The following is a 26,514-nucleotide window of genomic DNA, read 5'->3' as shown; positions in this document are numbered from 1 at the left end:
AGATACCTTAAATTGTGGAAGCCCTGGCTGGACTCCAAATATAATACCCAACTTACCCTCTTGTGACCCACCCCCACCCCCTTCTAGTCTGGTTCAGTCTTCTACCTCATCACTCTCACAAACCTCTGGATAGCTGACTACACCTACTGCCTGAGACTTTGCAAGCCTAAATACCCCTCTCCCCCTTCTCACCCCGTTTGACCTCACCCCTACCCCCCCCCCTGCCCGCTCCCAACTCTTCTCTCTCTCTTCTCACCTCTGTTGTTGCCCTAGCCCCCTCCCACCTTATCTTTGTCTACCCTTGTCTTTATGCATTACATTCGCTGACTTCTTGGCCTGATAGGGTCTATCCTATACGTTATACCCCCTCATCTGCACCATACCCACCTGAGGTAGCCAATATTGTTTTTGTTGTTGGATAGTGTTATTTAGCTGACATGGTGTTGTATTGTTTCTTCAACCTCAAGAGTTTTTCTCCACTTCTATTGCTCTTACTACCTTTCTATTGTTCTTATCTCCTTTATTGGGAGCCCCCTGCATGGGGCGTTTACCAACCCGTTACTAGTTGTTTATTTCAACTGTATGTTTAAAATTAATAAAAAAAAGATAATTATTAATTTTGATCGTTCCGGGTCTGAGTGTTCAGATCTGTACCGATCGGGTGATAGAGCTGGGAGTAAACCCTAAGTGCGGTCCCATCCCAGCTCTGTGTCACGTGATCAGTAGGACTTTTCAGTCAGGCTCCCTAGAGCTCCATTTTAAGTCCGACTGATCACGTGACACAGAGCCGGGAGAGGACCGCGTGGGTCTGAACACTCTGTCTCTATGACCTGTCAAATGTTTTGTGAAATGTCAGTGACACTTTAAATATAAAACATAGTATTTCCCACACTGTGCAGCAGTCTTTCCAGGTAGAAACAGCCCCCCTGTAGCACTTCATTGACCCCCACATGGCTACATCAAAGGCTTCTTACCCAGCACTAGCAAAATGGTAACCAGTGTTCTAGGGTGCCACCTAATACCAAGAGTTAGGGGGGGCATTCTATTGAAGAAAAAAAAAAGAATTAACCTGATGAAGTTTGGAACTGCACAAAACTCTTTGAAGGTTAGTGCCAGCAATAAAGTCCACTTTTTCTTAGGAGGCACCTAGTTTTCAAAGACCTTCTGATAAAAAATACCAGCATCCAAGGGACTTAAAGGGGATAACCAGAATTCAAATTTAATTTCAGTCCTCAGGTTGTGTGTGGTATTGAAATTCAGGACTCCCTAGGGCGGCAGAGCGTTCGGGTTCGAAGAACATTGCCGAACCCGAACAGTTCAGCAAGTCCACTGAAGCCTCTGTATCTTCAGGCCCCCAAGACATAGCAGCTGGATGGGAAAGTGGGAGAATAGGACAGTTGATCACAGCAGCAGAATACTAGGTAAGTATGTACTGCTGTGTGATCTGGAAACTGACAGCACGGATATATGTATATCTGTGCTGTCAGTTTCCATGGCTGCATGAACAATACATGTATCGTTCATACAGCCCAGCCGCTTAATTTGTTGTGCCATTTAAAGGCATTGCAACTGCCATCTCGATGACTGGCGCTTGTTTGCGGCCTACAAATCTTTGTCTAAAAGGACCTTTAGATTCTTTAGTAGAGGTAAAAAATACAGAACAGACCACTAGAGGATACTTTCTTGTATATACCTTTATTGCAGTTTTAGGATAAATAATTTAACACATATTACATATCGGTGACAGATCTATTTACACACTCATATATAAGACAATTACAGATGAGCGAACTTACAGTAAGTACGAGTTCGCTTAGGTTGGCACTTGGGTTCTACTGACTGCATTATTCTTGTATTGGGTAAGTCGTACGGCAAATCCACAGTGGGTAAAAGCTCCCTAAGTGCACATGGGTGTACTATTTGAGTAGTCTGAAAACAGCAATATAGCTCCAACATTGGGCTTAGATTGTCTTACATGAAAATAGGTACAAATTATATGAGAAAGACTTATCTAAAACTACATAAAAATAACACACATCAACAATATAAATATTTATCCACTTCAAAGGAGAAGTGCTAGACACATATAAAACCTTCATGTCTCATGATACAGATAACTAACTCTCCTCTATTCAGTGCTTTGACTTAAGGTGCCCATACATGTAATAGTACTGACTATTTTATGTGTATTGGGGTGTCCTGATTCTCCCCAACAAATGATGGAGAGGTGGTGTTTGACAGTGGCTTACTCCACTTTCCCAACAGAAGAATTATGCAGGTTGGGGCAAATCGAGTATGTATAGATATGGAGACCAAAATCTGCTGGGGGTGTATGGGCACCTTAAGAGGTTTTCTGAGCATAAGATACAACCACATATATTAGCATGTTTACATTAGTAAAGTGAAAGTCAGAGGTCCTATCACAAGATGATGCTGTCATATACAGTAATATATTAGGTAAGTGTCATGAAAACAAAACGTGTAAACTGAGCAATTCCGTTAACAACATAATTCCTTAATGTCATTGTGGGAGTTGTCCGAGAAGAGGAGCCTAACGTTAGGTTATTAGATCAACAGAAAACAAAGTACACAAACAGCAAAATGGTACATAAAACCCAATCTGTATAAATCTGTAGCCAGGAAGAATAAACAGTAGTATAAAATTACAGGAGACTCAAAACCGTAAAAATAATTTAATTAATTCAATTTTTTGGTTGTAAATTTTGGTGTTCCTGTTGGTAACTTTTTACCTGTGTTGAACAACAGACGTTGCATAATACTGCATGTGATCTTAGGTCGGTGTAGGCCTGTCTTCGTACACCATTTATAGTCTTATTATACCTTCTTCCAACATTAACTTCCATGGTTTTAAACATATACTGTAACTATCCTGCACTATATCGGTGAAACCAAATCGAGAACTGTATTTTAAATACAAAAACATCCCAGAAGCTCATTTCTTATGGTTACACTTCATGAAGTAACAATATACATATTTCAAAAGAACAATAAATAAATACTAACTGGTGAATTTTCTGGAAAAAATATTTTTAGATGAGTCTTGGATGACTGGGTGCAGTTTTTCATGATTATTATTATTATTTTTTGTGAGGTTGTATGTAACTATTCATTTGAGATTTGAATCTCATTTTCAATTTTTTTTATTGAACACTGGATGGCACTGTGACACTGAGCAAGAATTTATCTGTCATAAAAAAAGGGTTTGTCTTGACATTCTTTTTTTTTTTTTTTTTTTTTTAATACGTCGTACACACCTAACCGATCCCCTAACACTCTAGGGTGTTCTGCAAGTCTCTGTTACTTTTTTACATAGACATATGACTGCTGTAGCCAATGACTGGCCACAGTGGTGACCCTCTTCTACCATTGATTGACTGTAGTGGTCACATGTCCATGATAAGAGGGAATGGGATTTACAGAGACCTGCAGGATCCAGGAAGCAATGGGACATGGGCAGCAGGGGAAGGGTAAGCATGACTTATTTTATTATTTTTGTATAGAAAATTAAACCTTGGAAAATGAAGCTCTATACAGAGTTAAAGCACCACAATTGTCTATGAACTGTGTCTCATATTGCATTTTTTTCCAGGTACATCTCTCATTTTCCTAATTGAATACAACCTGTTGACTATTGGGCACTTAACAATATCCCTTAATAACATGTTGTACCACTAGACCAAGATCAGATTACTCATAAAAGTCAGCAAAATGTAACAGGGATGATTCCATATCCTGGAGGAACATGACAACCTCTGGAGAACAGATTAAGGGTCAAGTCCAGTGCAATATAGGTTTACATTTGACTCAAGTCATGGGTTCGATACTGCAGAAATGCGTCAGGTCGAGGTTGAGGGCGAGGTATAGAGAATTCCTTTGAGGGTTCCATATCCTGTAAACGGAGAAGATAATATTTTATACAAGGTTTTACATTTTCAAAAAAATATATAACTTTTTTTTTAAAAATTGGGCAGTTTAAAAATTATTGCTGGTATGCATTGGTGTACAATTTTTATACTTTCCTCTGTCACTATGGAAAAGTATATTGTGTATTTTGGGAATTTGAAGGTGTACGAACATAATGTAGAGCAAAAGTACAGTGTTACCCAGTCTAATATAGTTCTTGCTGACAAGTGTCATATGGTTTTATGCGAACCAAAAGTGGCAGAGTTAATGATAGCGTTGGGCACAGTCTTGAGTCACTACTATTCCTTATTTCATGAGGGTGGAACAATTTATAAATGGTAGAAATCCAGGCAACAAAAGATCGCAAATAGAACGACTTTAATAACAGAAAAATCATTAGGCAGTTCCATAGATGACGGGAGACGTTACTCTGCCATCAACATCTGCTACTCAACCTAAAACGTGTAGTGTACTGTATATATAGATTTACTAGGACAGGAAATCATCGCTCTGTAATTAAATCCCATCCTATAATATTTGAAGAATTTATAGGAAATTTTATAGATAACAACTCCCTCATTTAAAGTGAAATACGGTTAGTAATATTCCCAAGACTGAAGAATTGAACAAGGGTTTAGTTAATGGCTGTCCCTTCTACAAAGACCAGTTGTCAGCAATGACTATTCCTAGGAACACTCATTTGCCCCATGAACACCCTTTACGCTATGTGTTCATAAGAAGATTCCAGATTGTTGCCTTATAATAAACTTCAAGCTACATGATTCCTGACAGCTGTAAAAATCCTGACATTGCTATGTATGGTCAGACCTCCTATGGATAGGTGGAAAAAGTCTATGGTGAAAAAACTTATACAGAATTAGAAAAAACAGATGAGTTTTCTTAAAAAAAAAAAAAAAAAAAAAAAAGAATGACACCAAGTTGTAATACCACACACAACCTGAGGACAGGGGTGGCACTGTTCTTTAGAAGAAACCAGCTATGTCTTTTCCAATCTTTGATAACACCTTAAAGGGGTACTTCGGGAAAAAATAATTTAGTCAAATAATAATAATAATAATAAAAATAATAATAATAATAATTTATTATTCATTGTATTATTATTATTCAAATCAACAGATTTGTAAATTACTTCTATTTAAAAATCTCCAGTCTTTCAGTACTGATGTATGTCCTGCAGGAAGTGATGTATTCTTTCCAGTCTGACATAGTGCTCTCTGCTGCCACCTCTGTTCATGTCAGGAACTGTCCAGAGCAGTGGCAAATCCCCATAGAAACCCGCTCCTGCTCTTCCCCAGCTATATGAAGCACATGCCGCCGGTCATCTGCATGATGTTCAAGAGAACGTGACTCATCAGACCAGGCCATTGGCTTCCATGGCTCCATGGCCCAGTTCTGATGCCCATATGCCTACTGTAGATGTTTACAGACATAGACAGGGGTTGGCATTGGCCACTCTGCAGCTATGTAGCCCCGAACACAACATGTGACATCACACATAGTGTTAAAATAACTTTTCCAGCAATTTTTGCTATAGTAGCATTTCTGTAAGATCCGACCAAACCGGAATAGCCTGGCACATCAATAAGTCTTGGGTGCATGTCACATTTTTATTGGTTCACCGCTTGTCCTTAGAGTTAGTGAACATACATATGACAGAAGACATGCTCTTCTGATGTTGCTTGGAGTCTTCTAACCATCACAATATGGTCCTTGTCAAAGTTGCTTAGATCCTTACATTTGCCCTTTAGCTACAGGTACCCAGAATGCATCTGAAAACTATGGGGAGATTGATGAAACCTGGTGCAGAGGAGCAAACCTGGTTGCCCATGGCAACCAATCAGATTCCAGCTTTAATTTTTCAAACGCCATTTTACAATTGATTGGTTGCTATGGGCAATCTAATTGGTTGCTATGGGCAATCTGATTGGTTGCTATGGGCAACTGCTGTACTGCTCCTATGCATAAGGTTTAATAGGATAGATCTCCCCTATGCCTATACAGAAGATACAGAGATCTTTATTAGAAGGCCTATGTCCGTCACTATAGATATATTTTACTAGATGAATACTTTTTGACCTAGTTAGATATTTGAATATGATTTTGGAAAGTGAAGATAGTCAAGGTGGACTTTCACTTGAAGGTGAAGGTGGTGAGCGTTATCCCAGGTGCGGTACTCACTCTCAGTGCTAGTGTTGCGTCATACTGTGGAATAGAAGAGGGTGAACTCCTTCCAGAATCCTGGACTGTTGAAAGAAAAAATAGAGAAAATGTTTAAGAGACTGTGCATTAAATACGCAGCTAAGGCTGGGTTCACACTGCGTTTTTGCAATCAGCGTATCCGTTTTTAATTGGTTACTTTTAACGGACAGAAAAACATAGTCAACACTACTTTTGTGTCCATTAAAAAAACGCATCCATTTCGATCCGTTTTTTTTTTTATAATGGACGTCAATGGAAAAACGGATCCAACACAATTGCATCCGTTTTTTTCCATAAAATGTATACGTTAAACGGATTGCAAAAACGCAGTGTGAACCCAGCCTAAGGGTACAGGATAGAAATGGCTACAGTATGGTTATCAGTTACACACATAGAAATACATGTTTTTTGGATATTCTTAATATATTCCTAAATGTATGACTTTTGCACATGTATATATTAAGTGTATATGTGTACTGAGTGTGGATATCTATTGATCCCAAGTGCATAGTTGCGCTCCCGGGAATCTGCGGGCAGGATCTTCCAGGGAATTCAAGATACATTCCCTGGATTTCCAGGGAATGTATCTTGAATGCCCTGGAAGATCCCGGCCGCAGATTCCCGGGAGCGCAACTATGCACCCGGGATCGCAGGCATCACACTGGAGTGAGTGGCTTTCAGACCGAAAGCCCGAAAGTTCCGCTCATCTCTAGTCCCGATCACTCAGTGACAGAGGCTTGTCCTGTCACTGACTACCTTAAACTATAATCTGTAGCGATCACAGCGATGAAGGGGTTAATGACAGGCAGCTGCGGGATCACAGCTGCCTGTTATCATCCTCGGCTCCCGGGACACTGATGTCCTGCACACACCAAACCCCTCTAAAAAGTCAAGAACGTACATATACGCTCCTGTTGCACAGGGTATGTGCAGCAGAAACGTTTATGTACGTATTGCTGACATGAAGGGGTTAAAGGGGTATGTATGCTCATCTCAACCAAGAAACCTTAGCTTGTAGGGCTTGTTAAAGGAGAAGTCCATCGAAAATCTTTATTAAAGTATTGTATTACACCCCAAAAGTTATAGAAATTACCAATATACACTTATTAAGGGAAATACTTATAAAGTGCTTTTTTCCCTGCACTTACTACTGCATCAAGGCTTTACTTCCTGGATAAAATGGTGATGTCACTTACTGGATAAAAATGGTGATGTCACTTCCTGGATAAAAATGGTGATGTCACTTCCTGGTTAACATGGTGATGTCACTTCCTGGATAACATGGTGATGTCACGACCCGACTCCCAGATCTGTGCGGGCTGTGGCTGCTGGAGAGGATGACAGGAGGGGGACACTGAGGGACACAGGGCACTGGAGGGACACTGAGCATCCCCCTGCCATCATCCTCTCTAGCAGCCACAGCCCACACAGATCTGGGAGTCGGGTCGAGACATCACCATGTTATTCAGGAAGTGACATCACCATGTTATCCAGGAAGTGACATCACCATGTTATCCAGGAAGTAAAGCCTTGATGCAGTAGTAAGTGCAGGGAAATAAGAACTTTATAAGCATTTCCTGTAATAAGTGTATATTGGTGATTTGTATAACTTTTGGTGGGCAATACAATACTTTAAGAAAATTTTTTGCCGGACTTCACTTTAAGTTAAATAATTTTGCAAATATATTCATTTAACAAAACTTGTCTCCTTCTTCTGATATGCTGCTCTTTCCTGCCCACTGTTGACATCTCGTTGTCTAAGTTACCAACCACCACTCTGCTCTAAAAGCAGTGGTCTTATTTAAATGTAATTATGATTTGGATAAATATTTATATATATATATATTTTATACACACTGTATAATATCTAAATATGTATACACCAGTCAGGCCACGGCTTTAAGAGCAGAGTGGTGGTCTGTAACCTAGTTGAGCTGTCAACAAAGGGAGGAAATTGTAATTTACTTCTATTAAATATTTCTGTCTACCCGTACTTATCAGCTGCTGTATGTCATAGACATAAATATGTAGGGCATACAGCAGCTGAAAAGTACTGGAAGACTTGATATTTTTTGTAATAGAAGTAAATTACAAATCCCTGGCACTTTCTGATACCAGTTGATTTGTAAGAATTTTTCCACAGGAGTTGCCCTTTAAGTGTATGTATGTATTGAGAATATGTAATAAAGTATTAGTAAGTAGTATATAGTTATTAGCCTTATTTTACCCTATTGTATTCTATGCATATGTTTTTTCACCCTTTACAGTGGTGCTATATAAGCACTATATGGCATCATGTTCTTGAGTGTATATCACCAGAATCATTAGAGTAATAAAATAAATTATTATGTGGGTTATGTGTGGTGTTATGTCGGAAATTCAATGTAAATTGTCCTTACGTGTCAGATCCTTCTAGATCATTTGTTAGCCTCCTACATGAGTGTGCTCTACCGTAATATCCTGTCCTTGTATATTTTTAACAGTAGCTTGTAAAATTACATGGGGATTGGTTGGTATTTCCCTTCTACATATTTACTGACATTATAATTACTAGTGGGACTCTATAAGTTGGGAAATAGGCACCTTGAGAACAAGAGCGCTTTTTATCCGTGCTACCACTCCCAGGTTACTGATAATTCCTCTTTAAGTAGGGATGTTCTTGACTTAACTATATCATATACAGTGTATATAATTATATAGTTTAATACGGAAAACGGGGACATCTTTATTACCACTTATTACTCTGCCGTACACCTGTCTTACTTTCCATTATGATAGAAAGTTCAGTAAAATTTAAGGAGAAGACGTGCTCTTCTGCTGATGGATACCCATCATTTAAAATAAAAAAACTTTGAATTTTCATTGTGACATGACAAAATGTTTGATTGGATGGGATCCAGATGCTGAGACCCCCCCCCCCGACTGCTAATACCAAGGGGCCAGTAGTGGATTATAATAGGTCCATTTTGGGCGGTAGCCCGGGGCCCTGAGCTCCTGGGGGCCCATGGCCGCCCAAAAAAACATATACTTTCAGTGGTGTAATGTCTCCTGGCTACAGTTCTACCATGATTTGCAAAAAAATCACAGCTTTTTTACCACAATTTTGCACAAATCAGGGCATCATGACATTATCTATCTTGTACTATGAACACAACGCTAGTGCTGCCATAGTTACAGTGGGGGGGGGGGGGGGCAGACTTGGTGAACAGCCTGGGGCCTATGGTAAAGTTAATCTGCCCCTTAAGTCTCTTATACCACACTGTTACCATGTTATGCCTGTATAAAATATTCCAATCCCATAGTTTTATACATTTTTTTTTTACTGTTAAGTGCTGATTTATACTTTTACAATATTCCTATACTTACACTATAATGTCCTATAATACTATGCTTTTATACTAATATTAAGAGATATACAGTTTAACAAAACTTTTATGTTCTATAGAACAGTATAGATGAAAGGAAGATGGACAGAGAAGCTTTTTGCAGGTCTCATACATCATAGTACTTAATGTTAAATGTTGGGGGGGGGGGTAGCTACTGTGAGTAATAAAGTATAATATGTTAAGTACTAAAAATGCAATTAATATTTTTAATGATATGGTTATGGTTTTTATTTGGTTTGGGAGGCACAACTTTGTTGTATGCTCCTTTATCTTTTGCCCCTTTGAACGGAAACTATCAGCAGGTTAGACCAATCTAACCTGCTGATAGTTCCCTACAACGCCCGGGATACTGAGGAGGCGCCTCCTCTGCGCTGGTCCCACGCTGTTAGTCTCCGTTGTCATCTTCGGCTGGGAGCACTGTTAGGAGAATAACCTGCTGATTTTTCCCCTTTGAAGGGTGTTGTTCTAAAATAAAGCTTATTGCCTATTGTCTCCCAAAGAGCCCTACTAATCTCATCAATGTGGCATCCCATGTTCCCCATTTAGACTTAGCACTAGTCAAGCATGCTGCTTTAGGAGTGACAGATGCAGGAGAGTTTAGCATGCATATGTATCAGAGGAATAGCCAATTGCTAAAGAAGCGTTTCTTCGACCCCATTTATCTGATCACTTCCTGGTTTATCTGTTGCCTTATCTGTCCTCTAATCTGTCGCCATGCTGTGCAATGTGTGGTGCTGCACACACTATTCACTATCTTCTTTGCTTGCAGGAGCAGTGGAGACTAACTGAATATACTTGTGGGATAGACCAAGAGATTGCAGTTGAACTGAGCATGTGCGACCATCTTAATGGATTCTGTAAGGTGGTCATACCCAATGCCAAAACAAAGCTGATTATAAGTAAGTCTATATCTGTTTAGATCTAGTTATCTTGTTGGGAACCCCATATGAGGGTGCCTAATTTATAGGAAACTACCCAAAGACGGGGTGGTTACTCAATTTGTATGACAAGTTTTTTCAACAAACACATTTCTGTGTATATTTCCTCAATGGTAATTAGCATTGTGGGTGCATGTCTGAGAGATCAGATCAGAGTTCTATATATACAGCTATTTATATTGCATACCTCACAGATGGATACACCCCTGCACTTTTAATGCTACACCTGCCTTTTAAGTATATATTTTCAACAACATGTTGTCCCGTGATGGGTGTGTTCGGGTTGGATGTGAGTCACCAAATACGTGATCTTTTCAATTAGATCAAAACTTACTCTACACTTCACCAAGTTTGACGTATTTCCCCACTCAACATTCTTTTGCCATTAAGGTGGATACGGAAAAACAGAATTACTCACTAAAACACCGATAGGTATTTCCAATTGGTGATGACTACCCTGCCCGTCCTTTACCAAACACACTCCCCTCCATCTTTTAGAGTGAAGAATCACATTAAGTGAAGCAAAGTAGCAGTAAAGCATACTAAGAACTACTTCTAGGTGTGCCCATTGTTTCTAAACAGGTATATTTATACAAATACTTATATGTTATTATTAAAGGGGAAATAATTTTCTAATATATCATGAGATAAGGGCATATTGATGTTCAATATCCACAGACCACCACATGTGTCCATGACAATGAAACTTGTAATCTGCTATAGATCTATTGGTCCGTTGCTTAAAGTGTAGCTAACTTTATTAAAAACTTCTGACATGTCATAGTGACACATCAGAAGTTTGTATTGGTCAGGGTCTGGGTGCTGAGCCCCCCGCTAATTTCCATAAAGCGGAGATGAAGGGGCAGAGCATGCACTGCTGAGCACTTCTGCCCCTTCATCTCCACTTTATGGAAATTATTCCCGTAGGCTGCTATACGAGCAGTCTACGAAACTATAATGGAAGCCTATGGAACTTCCAGCCAGAGCTTCCATAGGCTCCATTATAATTTAGAAGACTGCAGTTTTAGCAGAGATGAAGGGGCAGAGTGCATTCTGCCGAACACTTCTGACTTTTCATTCTAGCGATTGGTGGGGGTCTCAGCACCCGGCATCCCACTGATATATGCTTCTGACATATCACTATGACGTCAGAAGTTTTCACAAATTATACTTACACTTTAAAGGGGATGTCCAGTGAAAATATTTTTCTTTCAAATCAACTGGTGTCAGAAAGTTATATAGATTTGTAATTTACTTGTTGTTTTATTTTCAGTCTGACACAGTGCAGAGATCTCTGGCCGAGACAGGAACTTCCCAGAGCAGGAGAGGTTTTCTATGGGGATTAACTGTGTCAGACTGAAAATAAAACAACACTTCCTGCATGACAAACAGCAGCTGATAAGTATGGGAAGACTTGAGATTTTTAGATATACGTAAACTACAAATCTATATAACTTTCTGACACCAGTTGATTTGAAAGAAAAAGAAGGTGGCCATACACATTCATGAGCTGTTGCCTGAACACCTATTCTTCTTCTCCTTGCCATACACATGCTCACTTGGTTCAGATGAGTGTGTATCTTTCACATCAGATCAGTGCCAGAAAATTCTCCAGAAGGAGAATTACCCATCTGCAGACAGCTGTTTTGGGGTTATTACCCCTCATCAGTACAGAGCAGGGGGCTGGCTGGCTGCAGAGGGGTTTCAAGGGAGCAAAGAGGTAATGTTCCTTGTTGACGACGGTGTCATAAACACATGTAGAGAAGAGAAAGCTACCTCCGAATGGGGGGCATCATAGAGCTGCTTTGCATATCCTACTTCCCAGAATTCCCAGTGGAGCATGAATGTTCTGTAACTCTTTACACGTCTTCATGATGCTCGCATCAAGGATAAATATTACCCTTGTTATCTGTTGTAATGGTGGTAAAGGCAGGGGAGTTTAGCTGTTTAGGAGTGGTAGTAGTAATAGTAGTAGTACAGTATGGAGCTTAATGGACAGGGCAGGAGATGTGCAGCTGTGTGATAGTAGTAGTGCCATGTTTGTAGAGCTAGAGTAGACCTACTCCAAAAACAAGCCCTGGTTAAAATCAGCTGATCAGATCCCTGACACTGGTTGGATGAGCATCAACTAACTACCGTATAAAGTGGGGCCACAGTGTAGGGGCATACTGCGTTTCTCCAGAAATAACACCTAGGCCCCTATGCCCCTTTTTCCCCAGAAAGGTCTGTTTTATTTGCAGAGAAACACAGTAGTAGCAGTACAATATAAAGATGATGGACAAAGCAGGAGATTTGCGGCTGTGTAGGGTAGAAATAGAATAGTACAGTATAGTATAGGAGAAGGCAGGAGATGTGCTGCTGTTTAGGGGTAGTAGTAGTAATACAATATGGAGCATGATGGATCAGACAGAAGATGTGCGGCTGTGTAGGGTAGTAGTAGCAGTAGTAAAATATGGAGCATGATGGATCAGACAGAAGATGTGCGGCTGTGTAGGGTAGTAGTAGCAGTAGTAAAATATGGAGCATGATGGATCAGACAGAAGATGTGCGGCTGTGTAGGGTAGTAGTAGCAGTAGTAAAACATGGAGCATGATGGATCAGACAGAAGATGTGTGGCTGTGTAGGGTAGGAGTAGTAGTAGTACAATATGGAGCATGATGGATAAGGCAGGAGATGTGAGGCTGTGTAGGGTAGGAGTAGTAGTAGTAGTACAATATGGAGCATGATGGATCAGACAGAAGATGTGTGGCTGTGTAGGGTAGTAGTGGTAGTAGTACAGTATAGAACATGATGGACAAGGCAGGAGATGTGCAGATATGTAAGGTTAGTAGTAGTAGTATGAGCAGTCAGGAGTTTAGAATTTTTTAAACAAATCTCAAAAACTTTACATTTGCTAAATTGACAAATTTTTTGGGAAATTCAGAACAAATTCAATTTGTACCTAGTGACTAGCTGTGTTTAAGATAATCCTATGAAGTATGCATTTTTGGTTTTACGAGTTGACACTTATTTCTGGTGTGACTACACCCTTTTTATACAACTCAATTGTGTTAAAAATAGCTCACGCCTGCTCTTCCTACTTTTACATAATTGTCATGTAAAACCTTAAAGGGATAGTGTGAGCTCAGATGAAATTTTTTTCTTTTTGTTTAAGATATTTGCATGTTTTTCTATTGTATATTGGATGCAGGTTAGACTCGGTAAGATAACTATTGTTACTATAATTTTGCTGCAACATTTGTACTTTAGAGTCAGGTAATGTGAAAAGCAAAACCAACGTAAGTAAAAAAGTAAGAAGTTAGAAATGGTTGATATCTATAGCACATGAACACCTACCTTGGGATATATCTTCTTGAGTGAATACTCGGTTTTCTATTCCAACAGTTCGCCGGAGAAGATGTGGTTGTGACTGGCACTGGCCCTGTTTGCAGCAATCTGCATTGTGTCTGGTCATCAAGCAAAGCTCTGGAACCATGTACAAAATGAGGAAAACCCAACCATTGGCTACTAAAGCTATGGCTCTCACAGGGTCATCCCATTCAGGATCAGTACCCAGAGATATATTCCCTCTTAGAAGCATAACAATCCAAGTTACCCAAATGGCAATGGAGAAAAACATTGTTATATAGATATGGGCACCATGCCGTTTCCAGTGTTTACAAGGTCCACACATAGCGATCATTGAAACCAGCAATGTGGCAGCCATCAATGCCATAACATAGACAAGAATGAGCACAAAGTCAATGTTACGTTGTCGAAGATCGGCGGTATTGCGATCGCATTGGTCCATATTTCTCCCCAAAAAGATTGCTACGTAAAGAATGGCTATAATAATCTGCACCATGGATAGGGCAAAGAGCAAGATTAGCATCACCCACCATGACATACCCTTGCAACCTCGAACCAGTTTCACTAATTTACTGGCATGAACTAAAAGACAAGCAAAGCAGATAGCGAATAGGACTCCAAATAAGAAGAAACGCGTTGGACAAGTGGTTCTATTCAGTCTGACGATAAAGGCAAATGTAAGACCAAAGATTCCAAGTGTGCCCATGAGGAAGGTGAACTGAATGGGAACCAACTCCCTTTTGGCTTTGTCACAAATGCGTCGCACTACTATGAGCAGGGATAGCATGAGAGCAATAGTGAACACAATCCCAGCTGCTGCCAACGTTTCCACTACGATGCCCCATGCATCCTGTGCGCTGCACAAGTAGATGAAGTCTTCACCAACGTTACAAGACATCTTGGTTTAGGCCTGTATGCCAGCACTGCTGGGACCTACGGAGAAAAATATAAAATGGTTACGATCAGTAAAAGTATAGACACCTATCTAATTCATCTATCTATCTATCTATCTATCTATCTATCTATCTATCTCCTATCTATCTATCTATCTATCTATCTATCTATCTAAAAAAAGTTGCCAGTTCACTACACTCAGACCATAAAAGTCAACGTGGCTTATTCCTTTCCATCCACGTATATGTTGGCATTCCATTTTCATAGTTTGGTAATGTATACATATCACAGGCGACACAAAGTCGGAGGTATACTCTGGGGAGTCGTACTTACAGACTAATAAGGTGGTTTGTTCGTTTTATTGCTTTTAACCCCTTCCCAGCATATAACAAACACCTACTGAGTCTAATAGTGCCAGCTGGTCTCAGCAGCCAGCGCTCACCATCACTGTCTGACATCAGAGATCACTCCTATGCCAGTCAATTAACTCTTTAGATGCTGCAGGCAATGGCGACAGCAGTATCTAGGGAGCCCTTTGACAGTTGGCACTTTGATTAGCACCTTTGCCAATTGGACGTCATGGCAGCCCAAAGCCTTCTCATGTCAGATTTGCTAGTGAAAGTGAACGATCAGTCACTGTGGTGAACAGTAAACCAATGAAAAAGTAAAATCCCTGCACTTGATATATCATGTAATAGATTATTGTGTTTCATTCACACATCAGATGCTGCTCACGTTCCAACAAGGGCAGATTAACTTTCCCATAGGCCCCGGGCTCTTCACCAAGCCTGGGCCCCCCACCCCACTGTAACTATGGCAGCACTAGTGAGGTGTACATAGTACCAGATAGATTATGTCATGATGCCCTGATTTGTGCAAAATCGAGGTAAAAAAGCAGTGATTGTTTGGAAATCATGGCAGAACTGTTGCCAGGAACGATACACCACTGAAAGTATAAGCCTGTTTGGGTGGCCATGGGCCCCCCAGGACCTCAGGGCCCCTGGCTACCGCCTGAAATGGACCTATTATAATCCACTACTGTGTTCCAACCAACATTTATCTTTTTCTCAACAGTTTCTTTGCTAGTACAGTTTGCCATGGGCAAGTAGAGCTACCAAAATGCCAATATGACAGTACACTCAACTGTTACAGTATTGCAGTGAACTGTATGATCACTCTAACCATTTAGGGGGACTTTTTTTAAATAAAGGAAAAAAACATATTTGGTATTGGCATGTGCAGCAATATCTAAGCTATTAATGCCTTTAGGAGCAATAATGTGACTGTACATCCTTTTCTGCACAGCATTTCTGCTCATGGACATACAGTTACATCCTCAGATGAAACAGGCACAAAAGCTCTCAGTGATAAATCCTGCAAAAGTTTTCTGTTTTTTTTTCCCGAACAGCTTGGCGAAAAAACTTTGCACAAAACAAAAAATCGCACATGATAAATCTGGCTTAAAAAGTAGCTACTCTCAGAGCGGAAAAATGAAAAAATGGTGCAGCTGGTGTAAACGGCTCTAAAATGGCGCAAACTGCTTCATAAATGATGTGTAAAATTTTACAACCTGTTAAAAAAAACTAAAACAATAATGGGGCAAAAACAAATATACATGTTTCCCTATAAACTCCATATCCCCCAATGCACATAATACATGTAGAAGAAAAGAAAAAGCATAATGAAAATGTTGCCTTTTTTCATTAAATGGTGGCATTTTTTAAAAAGAAAATTGTATGGATATCGGCCAAAATTTACCTCTAACCTAAAGTACTATGGGGGAGATTTATCAAACATGGTGTAAAGTGAAACTGGCTCAGTTGCCCCTAGCAACCAATCAGATTCCACCTTTCATTTTCCAAATAATCTGTGAGGAATGAAAAGTGGAATCTGATTGGTTGCTAGGGGCAACTGAGCCAGTTTCACTTTACACCATGTTTGAAAAATCATCAATCATTATAAAGCATCAAATAGGTATAACCGCATAAAACTGGACCCTGGTCCTTAAGGCCAACATTAGCCCGGTCCGGAAATGGCTATAATATAATGTATCAGAAATGCACGGTTTTTTTTTTTTGGGGGGGGGGGGGGGGGGGGGTGGTTGAACCACATTCCAAAAACATGGTGTAAACAGTGATCACAAATTCCCATCTATCCCAAAATAGTACCATTGAAAACTACAGCCCATGAAGCCAAAATGAGACCTATAACAGCTCCATAAATGGAAAAGTAAAAAGTTAGAGGGCAGAATATGGTGGCATGGAGCATTTTAAAGCCAACAGATGGTTTTTACCATACAGTGAACTTAGAATTATTGCCCCAAAGAATTGCACAACTGTGTTTGTGTTTTTTCCAGGTTTTAAAATATGAAGTACCAATAAAAATTACAACTTGAACAAAAAAAAAAATCATATAACTGTAAGATAAAATAAAAACCTTACGAACCGTAGAAGTTTAAGAGGGAAAAAAAACAAAAACAAAACAAAAGAAACAATTGATAATCACTACAACGTAAACGCATTAAAGATAACCTTTGGTTTCTCCTTACCTGTCTCTTTTAGTATATCCTTGTATAACCCATGAAATAACAATTCTGGAGCATCATTTCTTATACCACTGTCTTGTTCCGTTCCTCTGTTATCCTTACTAGCAAGGTATGACTCAATAACCAACTGGGTGTTACCAATTGGGGGCGTGTCCCTACACTCTCTTTTACTATCCAATTAGAGCTGCCAGTACCAGACTGTGTAGGGACATGCCCCCAATTGGTAACATCCAGTTGACTATTTAGTCATGATGATTCAGAATTGTTATTTCAAGGGACATACAAGGATTTACTCAAATAGACAGGTCAGAGAAGTCATGGGTAGTGTTGAGCGGTCAAACAGTTCAGGTTCGGCAACGCTCTCCAAACCCAAACGCTCGCCGTTTGATTCCACGAGGCTGGAAAAGTTGGATGCAGCCCTAGGAAGTCCTGGAAAACATGGATACAGCCATATATCCATGTTTTCCTGGCTGCCTTAGGGCTGCATCCAACCTCTGTAGCCACGGGGAATAAAACGCGGATGGTTTGCGTTCAGAGAACAAATCCAAACCGCTTGGCATGTCCCCTCAATACTAGTCATGGGTCTCTTTAAGATGATGCTGCACTTGCTATTGAGTTAAAAGGCACCTACCATTCTGTGCGCGTGGCAGGATACCTTCACTATACTCCAGCAGGTAGACAATCCGCCCTAAAAGTGAGCAGTGTCTGGAACTGCTGGAGGCATCATAGACAGAGTGCAATGTTAGTGTATTACCATGCAGTCTATAGAGTCTGGCAGTTCCTTTCACCCCTCACTTTAGGAGTGGACTGTCTGCCACTGAAGGGTGAAAAACACACAAAAAGGCTAAGTAGGTAAGGTATATTACATTTCCCTATTGTCACAGACTTTTGGCCCCACCAAAAATCAGACCGATATGGTCTGTGTAATGGGGCCAGTGCAACGTGCAAGCGCTTGCTCCTTAGATGACTGTTCCGTTTTATCATTGAAGCAAAGGAACAATCTACCGATCCTTCCTGTAGCCATGGCCGCACACTCATCAGACCGTGTAAAAGGCTCTGTAAATGATTCTCAGAAAAATATACAATCAATCTTGAATTCCTGGACGTACTAAAGATTTTCTTTTCCTGGAGTCCATAGGCAGCACAACAATAAGTTGTGCTGCCTATGGACTCCAGGAAAAGAAAATTTTACGAAAGCCAATTTTTTTTCCTTCCTAGATGTCCTATGGCAACACAACAATAGTTTGTGCTGCCTACGGACTCCAGGAAAAGAAAATCTCACGTAAGCCAATTTTTTTTTCCTTTTCACTGTGACCCCTATAGGAGCTCTGCTTGCAGTCAGTTAATAGGAACTTCTATCTTTCCTGGTCATGTTATGTACAAACAAGCGCACATCCAGTTATATAACTTCAGTTTGGATAGAAGAGTTGTGTCTGTGCCGAGAACCTAAGTATCCATCTGATGACCACACCAGAATATTATCCACCGGAATGAAACAATAAAAGCTTCACGTTGAATGACTAAAAGCAGAAAACTTGAAAAACATGAGAACTAATACAGAAAGCATATCGGAAATCTGTATAGGTTTTTATTACACATGGTGTAATCCATGCTGGGCAGCCACAGTCAGGTCTAAGCTTCAGAGCATCTCATATAAAAGTTAATATAAGTCAACCTCACATTCTCGCAAGACTATAGAATGTGTCAGCCTGTATGATTATATGGTGGCCAAATACCAACATGACATTACCTTTACAAGGGTTGTTCTGTAACAGGACAAGAATTAATAAAGGGATCATGGGAAGCTTCAACTAACTAGTGTTATAAAGTTGAAGAATGAGATGTACTCCATTGTCCTGTATCATGTTAGCTGGATAGACAATGAGTTTTTATTACATACGAGTAGAAGCCATGAAGGGTTACAGAATGTGGCCATAGTATAGGAAATTATGTAATATAACAACCTCTGTCTGACAGTGTGGTATGTTATATAGTTAATGCAATGTTATTAATGTGTGGTACATCATCTTACTAAACCTTTAATGACTTTCGTCCAAGCGTTCATGTGTTCTCGAAGGGGTGAGGAGGGTAAACCAGCTTACAGTTCCCATACACTCTATACTTTTGCTGGAGGCAGGTGTGGACATCAATATACAGTGAATAATGGCCTCCAGACTGATGTTGGTGGAGATAGGGGTTGGGCTTGATCGATTTTTACTGTTCAACTCCACTATTTTTGGAGAGATAAGCCGCTGTCGGAGCTGTCTGGCAGTGGCTTATCCCTCCCCATAGAGAATACAGGGGCGTCCAGTTCTCCTTGAGTTCAGTGATTACTGTGTTTTGTTGGTCGATTTGCTATTGCCCCAACTAGCCAGACTCCTACTCCACACTGATGAGAGGCAAAAACCCCGAAACGGCTGTCTGTGGATGGAAGCCTGCCTTGGCAAGCCCTTGTCATGATCGCAATACTCGCACCTTGAGTTAGACATTGACAAAAAGGGGCCACCCTGGTGTTTCCCTATTTATGTTCCAATACTCGCAACCGAGTGGGACTTAAGGGGCTATTTATCAGGGTGGTGTGGTGCTTTCCCTATCATGGAGGCACCCCGTGGCAACAGGCTAGTGATATCTGGCTATCCCTTGTTTTGAGACTCGCAACTGAGGCTCCATGGACTCCTGTTTTGCATATTTAAATTTTTGGGGGCATCAGTGGAGACTCTTGATTGAGTACTTCATTGGAAATTTTTTTCACTGTTCTCCTTGAGTTCAGTGATTACTGTGTTTTGTTGGTCGATTTGCTATTGCCCCAACTAGCCAGAATCCTACTCCACACTGACGAGGGGCAAACACCCCGAAACGGCTTTCTGTGGATGGAAGCCTGCCTTGGCAAGCCCTTGTCATGATCGCAATACTCGCACCTTGAGTTAGTCATTGACAAAAAGGGGCCACCCTGGTGTTTCCCTATTTATGTTCCAATACTCGCAACCGAGTGGGACTTAAGGGGCTATTTATCAGGGTGGTGTGGTGCTCTCCCTATCATGGAGGAACCCCGTGGCAACAGGCTAGTGATATCTGGCTATCCCGTGTTTTGAGACTCGCAACTGAGGCTCCACGGACTCCTGTTTTGCATATTTAGGATGTGGAAGATAACAGTTATTGAAGGTGTATAGGGTGGAGAAGAGAGGCCCCAATGTGAAGTGAACAACCAACGAACGAATGATACGTCTTTCCAGTACACAGGAACGTTTGGTGTGGCAAAGCGTTCTGGTGTTCTTTGAAGAGAAGGGAGGGGTAAGCTGCAGCGACATCATTATTTGTTGGCGGACAGTCCGGAGAGCCCCATACACCTTAGATTGATGGTCGTATCCGCTGTGAGTGGAAGGTTTGCCCAACTAAAGTATAAGGTATATGGGGACCTTTAAAGGGAACCTGGCACACAAGGCAGAACCCACCCTACCCCTGGATAAAGGATCTAGGATAAAGGATCATCTGTGCACTCAATATGCAAATGAGATGAGTCCAATGTCCAAAGGAAATTGCTGCTCATTTGCATATTTAGTGCACAGACAGGCGGGCAGTGATTTCTCCACAGCAAGACTGGCATCGGGAACAGGACCAGCAGGAGGGGGTAAGTATATGATCAGCGGTAGGGTGGGTTCTGCCCCGAATGCCAGGGTGACAGGTTCCCTTTAAGGCTTTGGGTGCAAAAATGAATATAAGAAACACAGTAAACCTAGTTATACACAATAAATAAAGAGGTGAAGCCCACCAATTCATAAAAATATTCTTCTTAATTGTATTAAAAAGATGGTGCTTTCATGGTACAGAAAAATATTCAGACACCTTTCAAGCATGAAGCTCTTGATCCCTGATGAGGGATCAAGAGCCACATGCTGGTAACATGTCTGATGTCTTTACTAGAGATGAGCGAACTGGGTTTGGGTTCGAGTCCATCCGGAACCGATAATTCGGCATTTGATTAGCGGGGGCTGCTGAACTTGAATAAAGCTCTAAGGTTGTCTGGAAGCCATGGATACAGCCAATGACCATATCCATGTTTACCACATAGCCTTAGAGTTTTATACAACTTCAGCAGCCACCGCTTATCAAATGCCCAACGTTCGGGTTCGGATGGACTCGAGCATGCTCAAGGTTCGCTCATCTCTAGTCTTTACCATGCAAGTACCAAGTTCCCCAAAGTTGTTGGCTTAATATAATAGAGAAGAATATGCTTACTGGTGCTGGACTTCACCTTGTTTTCCTTTGAATGTTTATCTTGGAAACCACGAAGTGTCTGCACACCTGATGTATTTTTTACCAGGACGAGTCAAAGGATTTTTTTCTAACATGGTGAGTGTTCATTCTTACTACACAATAGCTGCCATTCAGCCGACAGGTGAGGTAAGCTGTTGCCACACTCCTCTTATCTCTCCAAGTACAAAAGGATCGACGCCCGTTAGTGTAAGTGCTCAATCCTTATCTAAGTTCACACACATTAGATAACTCATTTGGCAGAACAGCTATCTCTCACAACTCCGCAATACACAACAAAGAGTTCTTAATACGGAGAGAGAAGAAAGAGGCTGCCAGACACATCTGGTTGTGGTTTAGGCCCTGTGAGAAAATAGTATTAGACATGTCAAAATCCCCAATCCCATTGGGTCCCTTGCAATGTGCCGTTATAGGAGAGGCAGAAGACCACCATTTACTTTAGCTGTCATCATCATAATCCATTGGTCAACAAGACCTATAAACCTCTTCCACCGATACTATATTGACGTAAATTATATCTATACAGTCATCCTATCAAATCATCAATCTGACCTACATAAACAGATCCCAGGATGCATCACTCCAATCTCGATGATAGATATGTGGAAACTGTGTTTAGTAATTATATACCACAATAGACTGATACTACATTGTGAAAGTAATCCTGATCACAATCTGTGTCAGACATCAATCACTTTTCAGGACACATAGCAGAATTTAACATATCAATACACACTAAAATACTGAAAACTACATATCAAATGTAAAGATTTTACATGTGTTACTGGGAATGGGATTTTACATATACATGCTTCTGTAATTAGAGTGGCCGTCATTAGAAAAAAATTTTGGCAACAGTCTGGCTGTTCAGACCATGACCGATCAGGAGAACGAGCCAGGAGAAGTTCACACTCAGCATCTTCTCTCTCGGCTCTGTGTCACGAGACCTTGTTGGACGAATAATGTAAGGGCCCTATTCCACCGTACGATTATCGTTTGCATAATCGTTAACGATTAACAATCTCAAACGACCGCTATTGCGAAAGACCTGAAAACGTTCACTCATTTCCATGGAACGATAATCGTTACTTATGATCGTAATTGCAATCGTTTTTTCTTCACTATTTCTTCGCTATTGCGTACGTATCTATTGCAAACGACCGAATGACATCTTATGCAATGCGAACGATTTGCGAACGTGCAACGATAAAAATAGGTCCAGGTCTTATAAAGCGATCAACGATTTCTCGTTCGGTCGTTAATCGTTAACTGCATTTCAACCGAACGATTATCGTTTAGATTCGAACGATTTAACGATAATCTGAACGATAATTGTCCGGTGGAATAGGGCCCTAAGTGTATGGAGCCGTCCAGCTCACACAGAGTGGGGAGAGGAACGCACAGCAGTCCTGGTCGGTCCCGGGCTGAACACTCAGACCCTGACCGATAAAAACTATTGACATGTCTCTTTTATTGATAGGCACACTTATATGGCAAAAATACATGTATTTAGGTCTAGAATTACAAGTAAATTTGGTGGCAGTTTTTGATGCAGTTTTTTTTTTCCATAAAACAGAAAAAGAAGCAAAAACATAAAGAAACCCTAATAGAAAAATGGAAAAATTGAGAGTGCCCCTGTGAGAGTCCTTGTGGGGGTTCAGACTGTTTCCACTATTGAAATGTAGAAACTAGAAGTCAAAGTGTAAATTTTGTGGGCTGAAGAATTGACCCCTGCTTTGGTGCAACCACAACGTACTAGGAAACTTGAGTTTGACTGATGATACTTTTTAGTAAGCACATGTAAGGTGTTTCAGGACCAGTCATGAAGTGGTCTGAGGAAAGGTCCAGAAAGATGTTAAAGGGGTTATCCAGCACTACAAAAACATGGCCACTTCTCCCCTTCTCTTCTCTCCAGTTCAGGTGTGGTTTGCAGTTAAGCTACATTTACTTTAATGGAGCTGAGTTTGAAACCCCACCCAATCTGGAGAATAGAGAGGGGGGAAAGTGGCCATGTTTTTGTAGCACCGAATAACCCTTTTAAATGTGCTAAATAAAAAGGATCATGTCTCAAGTTTCCCAGGACATTGTGGTTGCACCAAGACAAAGGTTCATTCTTCAAGCCGTTTCCTTCTAGTTTAAGCTTAAAGGGAACCTGTCACCCCCGTGCCGGGACAGAGCCTGGCCGACCCTCCGGTGCACCGACGCTACAGAGAAGTCCCGGAGCCCGTCCCGCCGCCGAGATATCCCTGTCCGAAGCCGTGCGCCGTGTCATGCGCTGACCAGAGATTAGTCCGACGCCCATAGAGAATGACTGCTCCAGTCATTCTCTATGGACGTCGGATTCATCCCTGGTGAGTGCACACGTGGCTTCAGACAGAATATCTCGGTGGCAGGACGGGGTCCGGGACAGGGGGGTGACAGGTCTCCTTAAAAGAAAAGACCGGTACATCTCCTCTTTTCTGCATCACCTCCTGTGCTGGGCTCCAAAAAGGTTCGTGTTTTTCCATCTTAAGATGGGTTTCACACATAACATAAAATTCCACTGTAGTTTTTGAGTTCGAGATTGGCACTCATTTGCAGTGCCTTTACAAGGTAAGATAAATCGTGCAGGTGGGCCACTAGAACGTGCAGCTGGTAACAATAAATTTTAGAGCCGAGCTGGCATTTTTCCACACATCAGCTGATCATTGGCACTTTTACAGGAGCTGATTATTGGCTGAATGAGCAATTCTAGAAATGCTTGTTGCCAATAATCGGCCCGCGTAAAGAGGCCTTTAGATTGGCTTCACACAGTATTTTGTTTAATATTTTCTCTATATTTTTAGCCAAAACCTGGAGAAGAACCAATACAGAGTACAACATTTATGAAATAATGTGAACTTTTTTCTATGACTTGAAAATACTCCTGACTTTTACTAAAAATTAGCAAAAATTTAACCAAATACTGACTAAAATCCTATGTGTAACCCAGCCTTATAATTCTTCTTCTCAAATGGCATTTAAACTACAAATCAACACTTAGGCCAGTCAATTTTTACATTTTAGGGAGTGCAAAATTACTCTATAATAGTTAGAATATATTCTCAACCTAGCCAAATCAGAGACTTTTACATAATTACTTTGAAGGAGTTAATTTGCATATTGTTTTCCCATAAAGCATTGCCTTAAAACAAGTCTCCCTAAGTTTACTGAGACTCACCCTAAACTAGGGTGCAAAGGGTAAAAAAAAATAATAAATAATATACAATATCACAGTACATGGCTTAGGGCACTTCTTCTATCACCTAATAGATGCCGTGCTGTATCTTACCTTATTCCAGTGCTTATCTAATGCCGTGATGCTATCACATACCTTGTTAGCGCTCCTGTGTTCTGCTTAGCCGGTGTATTCTAGCAATCTATAAACCCTCAAGTGGTTTCTGTCACAAAAGAGGGTGTGTTAAAAATTGGAAAGAAAAGCAAGGAAGAGACACACCTGGACCTGTCTGGCAGCTCCTTACAACATTGGGAAAGAAATGTGCGCCGAGGGTTCTACAGCTAGCATTAGGAATGAAGGATCCCGACCTGTATCATGGATTGGCTTTTGTGTCACGACATGAACAATTAAAAAAAAACAACAATGTAATTAATTAGCTATAAATGTAAATGTTACCTGGACATGGTCTTTAAGTTTTCTTTAGTAATTGAGATAACACTAAAGCTTCCACAGACTTTTGTGAAATATTTTAAACAGTTGGGATACTGGACTTTAAAGGGGTAGTTCACCCCCCAAATTTTTCTTTTAAATCAACATCCAGTACATATCAGCTGCTGTATGCCCTGCAGGAAGTGGTGTATTCTTTCCAGCCTGACATAGTGCTCTCTGCTGCCACCTCTGTCCATGTCAGGAACTGTCCACAGCAGTAGCAAATCCCCTCAGAAAACCTTCCCTGCTCTCCAGACTGGGAAGAATACACCACTTTCTGCAGGAGATACAGCAGCTGATAAGTACTGGAAGACTTGAGATTTTTTAATAGAAGTAAATTACAAATCTCTGGCACTTTCTGGGACCAGTTGATTTGAAAGATTTTTTTTTTTTAAATAAATGTTAAATTTAAATTGAAACGGGCAAATGAATTAGTAATGAGTTTTACAGACTGTAATGATAACGGTGCTGTAGAAATGGTGGATTATCATTGTAACGTTCACCTAAAAGACATAGGAAAGTCTAGTCTATTACATTGTGAAGCTTCCTGGAGAAAATGAGGTTAATTGCATTATTTGAAATTAAAATGAGTTCATGAAATGATTAGAATAAATCGTTTGATTCAGGTCTTTTGATAGTATCAATTCATTTAAATTTTGTAATTTGTTTTGTTGGTATCAGATCTCATTATACAGGAGATAATATCGAAATAACAGCTTACAAGTGGATTGTGAATCTGCATACCTGGTTGTAAATATGTCCACAGGCGTAATCTTAGACTTCTAGGCACCAGTACAGAATATGTCACAGAGATTTCCGGCTGTCATTCATCTTTTGGGGCCCCTGTGGCTTCATGGCCCAGATGTAACCATAATCTAGGACAGGGGTAGGGAGCCTTGGCTCTCCAGCCGTTGCAAAACTACAACTCCCATCATGCCTGGACAGCCAAAGCTTTAGGTTTCCTACCCTTGACCTAGGGGTATGCACCTGTCTATCGTGGACATAAAGTTGCCTTCTAGTAAGCGACCTATTACACAGAAAGATTATCGTAGAAAAAAACCTTTGAATGTACACGATTATCTTTCCGTATTTATGCAGGCAACCATCAAATGACTAAAGAAAATTCATTCATATGTCGTTGACTGTATCTTTGTTTGCAAATCTTTCAGTGTATGTGTGGTATGCCCCCGGGGTGTTATGTCAGAGGAGCGGCCGGTCACTTGCTAGATGGTGAGGTGTGACACCACTTCTGTGGTGGTTGGCCGAGATACAGCCGGGCCCAGTGGTGTATGTCGTGACGTC

At 40.7% G+C, this 26,514-nt stretch overlaps 1 protein-coding gene across 3 annotated transcripts; it reads right to left on the bottom strand.

Annotated features, from left to right (window-relative positions):
- Positions 1-1,676: 1,676 nt before the first annotated feature.
- On the bottom strand, positions 1,677-24,970 carry LOC138788936 (G-protein coupled receptor family C group 5 member D-like). Of its 3 annotated transcripts, none has more exons than XM_069967345.1 (4): positions 24,880-24,970; positions 13,805-14,749; positions 6,124-6,188; positions 1,677-3,910 (listed from the first exon to the last, which is right to left on the bottom strand). In XM_069967345.1, the coding sequence occupies exons 2-4, from the start codon at positions 14,712-14,714 to the stop codon at positions 3,815-3,817; spliced, it is 1,071 nt and encodes a 356-aa protein (XP_069823446.1). In that variant the 5' UTR covers positions 14,715-14,749; positions 24,880-24,970; the 3' UTR covers positions 1,677-3,814. The 3 variants fall into 3 exon arrangements, with proteins under 3 accessions (XP_069823446.1, XP_069823449.1, XP_069823448.1); XM_069967348.1 differs by having other exon boundaries at positions 24,838-24,890; XM_069967347.1 differs by lacking the exon at positions 24,880-24,970 and adding an exon at positions 17,259-17,346.
- Between the last annotated feature and the right edge of the window lie 1,544 nt (positions 24,971-26,514).

Source organism: Dendropsophus ebraccatus, chromosome 4 (genome assembly GCF_027789765.1).
Source record: "Dendropsophus ebraccatus isolate aDenEbr1 chromosome 4, aDenEbr1.pat, whole genome shotgun sequence".
NCBI lineage: Eukaryota > Metazoa > Chordata > Amphibia > Anura > Hylidae > Dendropsophus > Dendropsophus ebraccatus.
This window is presented reverse-complemented; position numbering and strand designations above follow the sequence as displayed.

Excerpts from the sequence above, each read along its gene's own strand:
- LOC138788936 (XM_069967345.1), bottom strand. The coding sequence starts at position 14,714 with ATGTCTTGTAACGTTGGTGAAGACTTCATCTACTTGTGCAGCGCACAG. Across the intron at positions 6,189-13,804 it reads TCAAGAAGATATATCCCAAG|TCCAGGATTCTGGAAGGAGT; the intron begins GTAGGTGTTCAT and ends TTCTTTCAACAG. Across the intron at positions 3,911-6,123 it reads ACGCAACACTAGCACTGAGA|GATATGGAACCCTCAAAGGA; the intron begins GTGAGTACCGCA and ends CTCCGTTTACAG.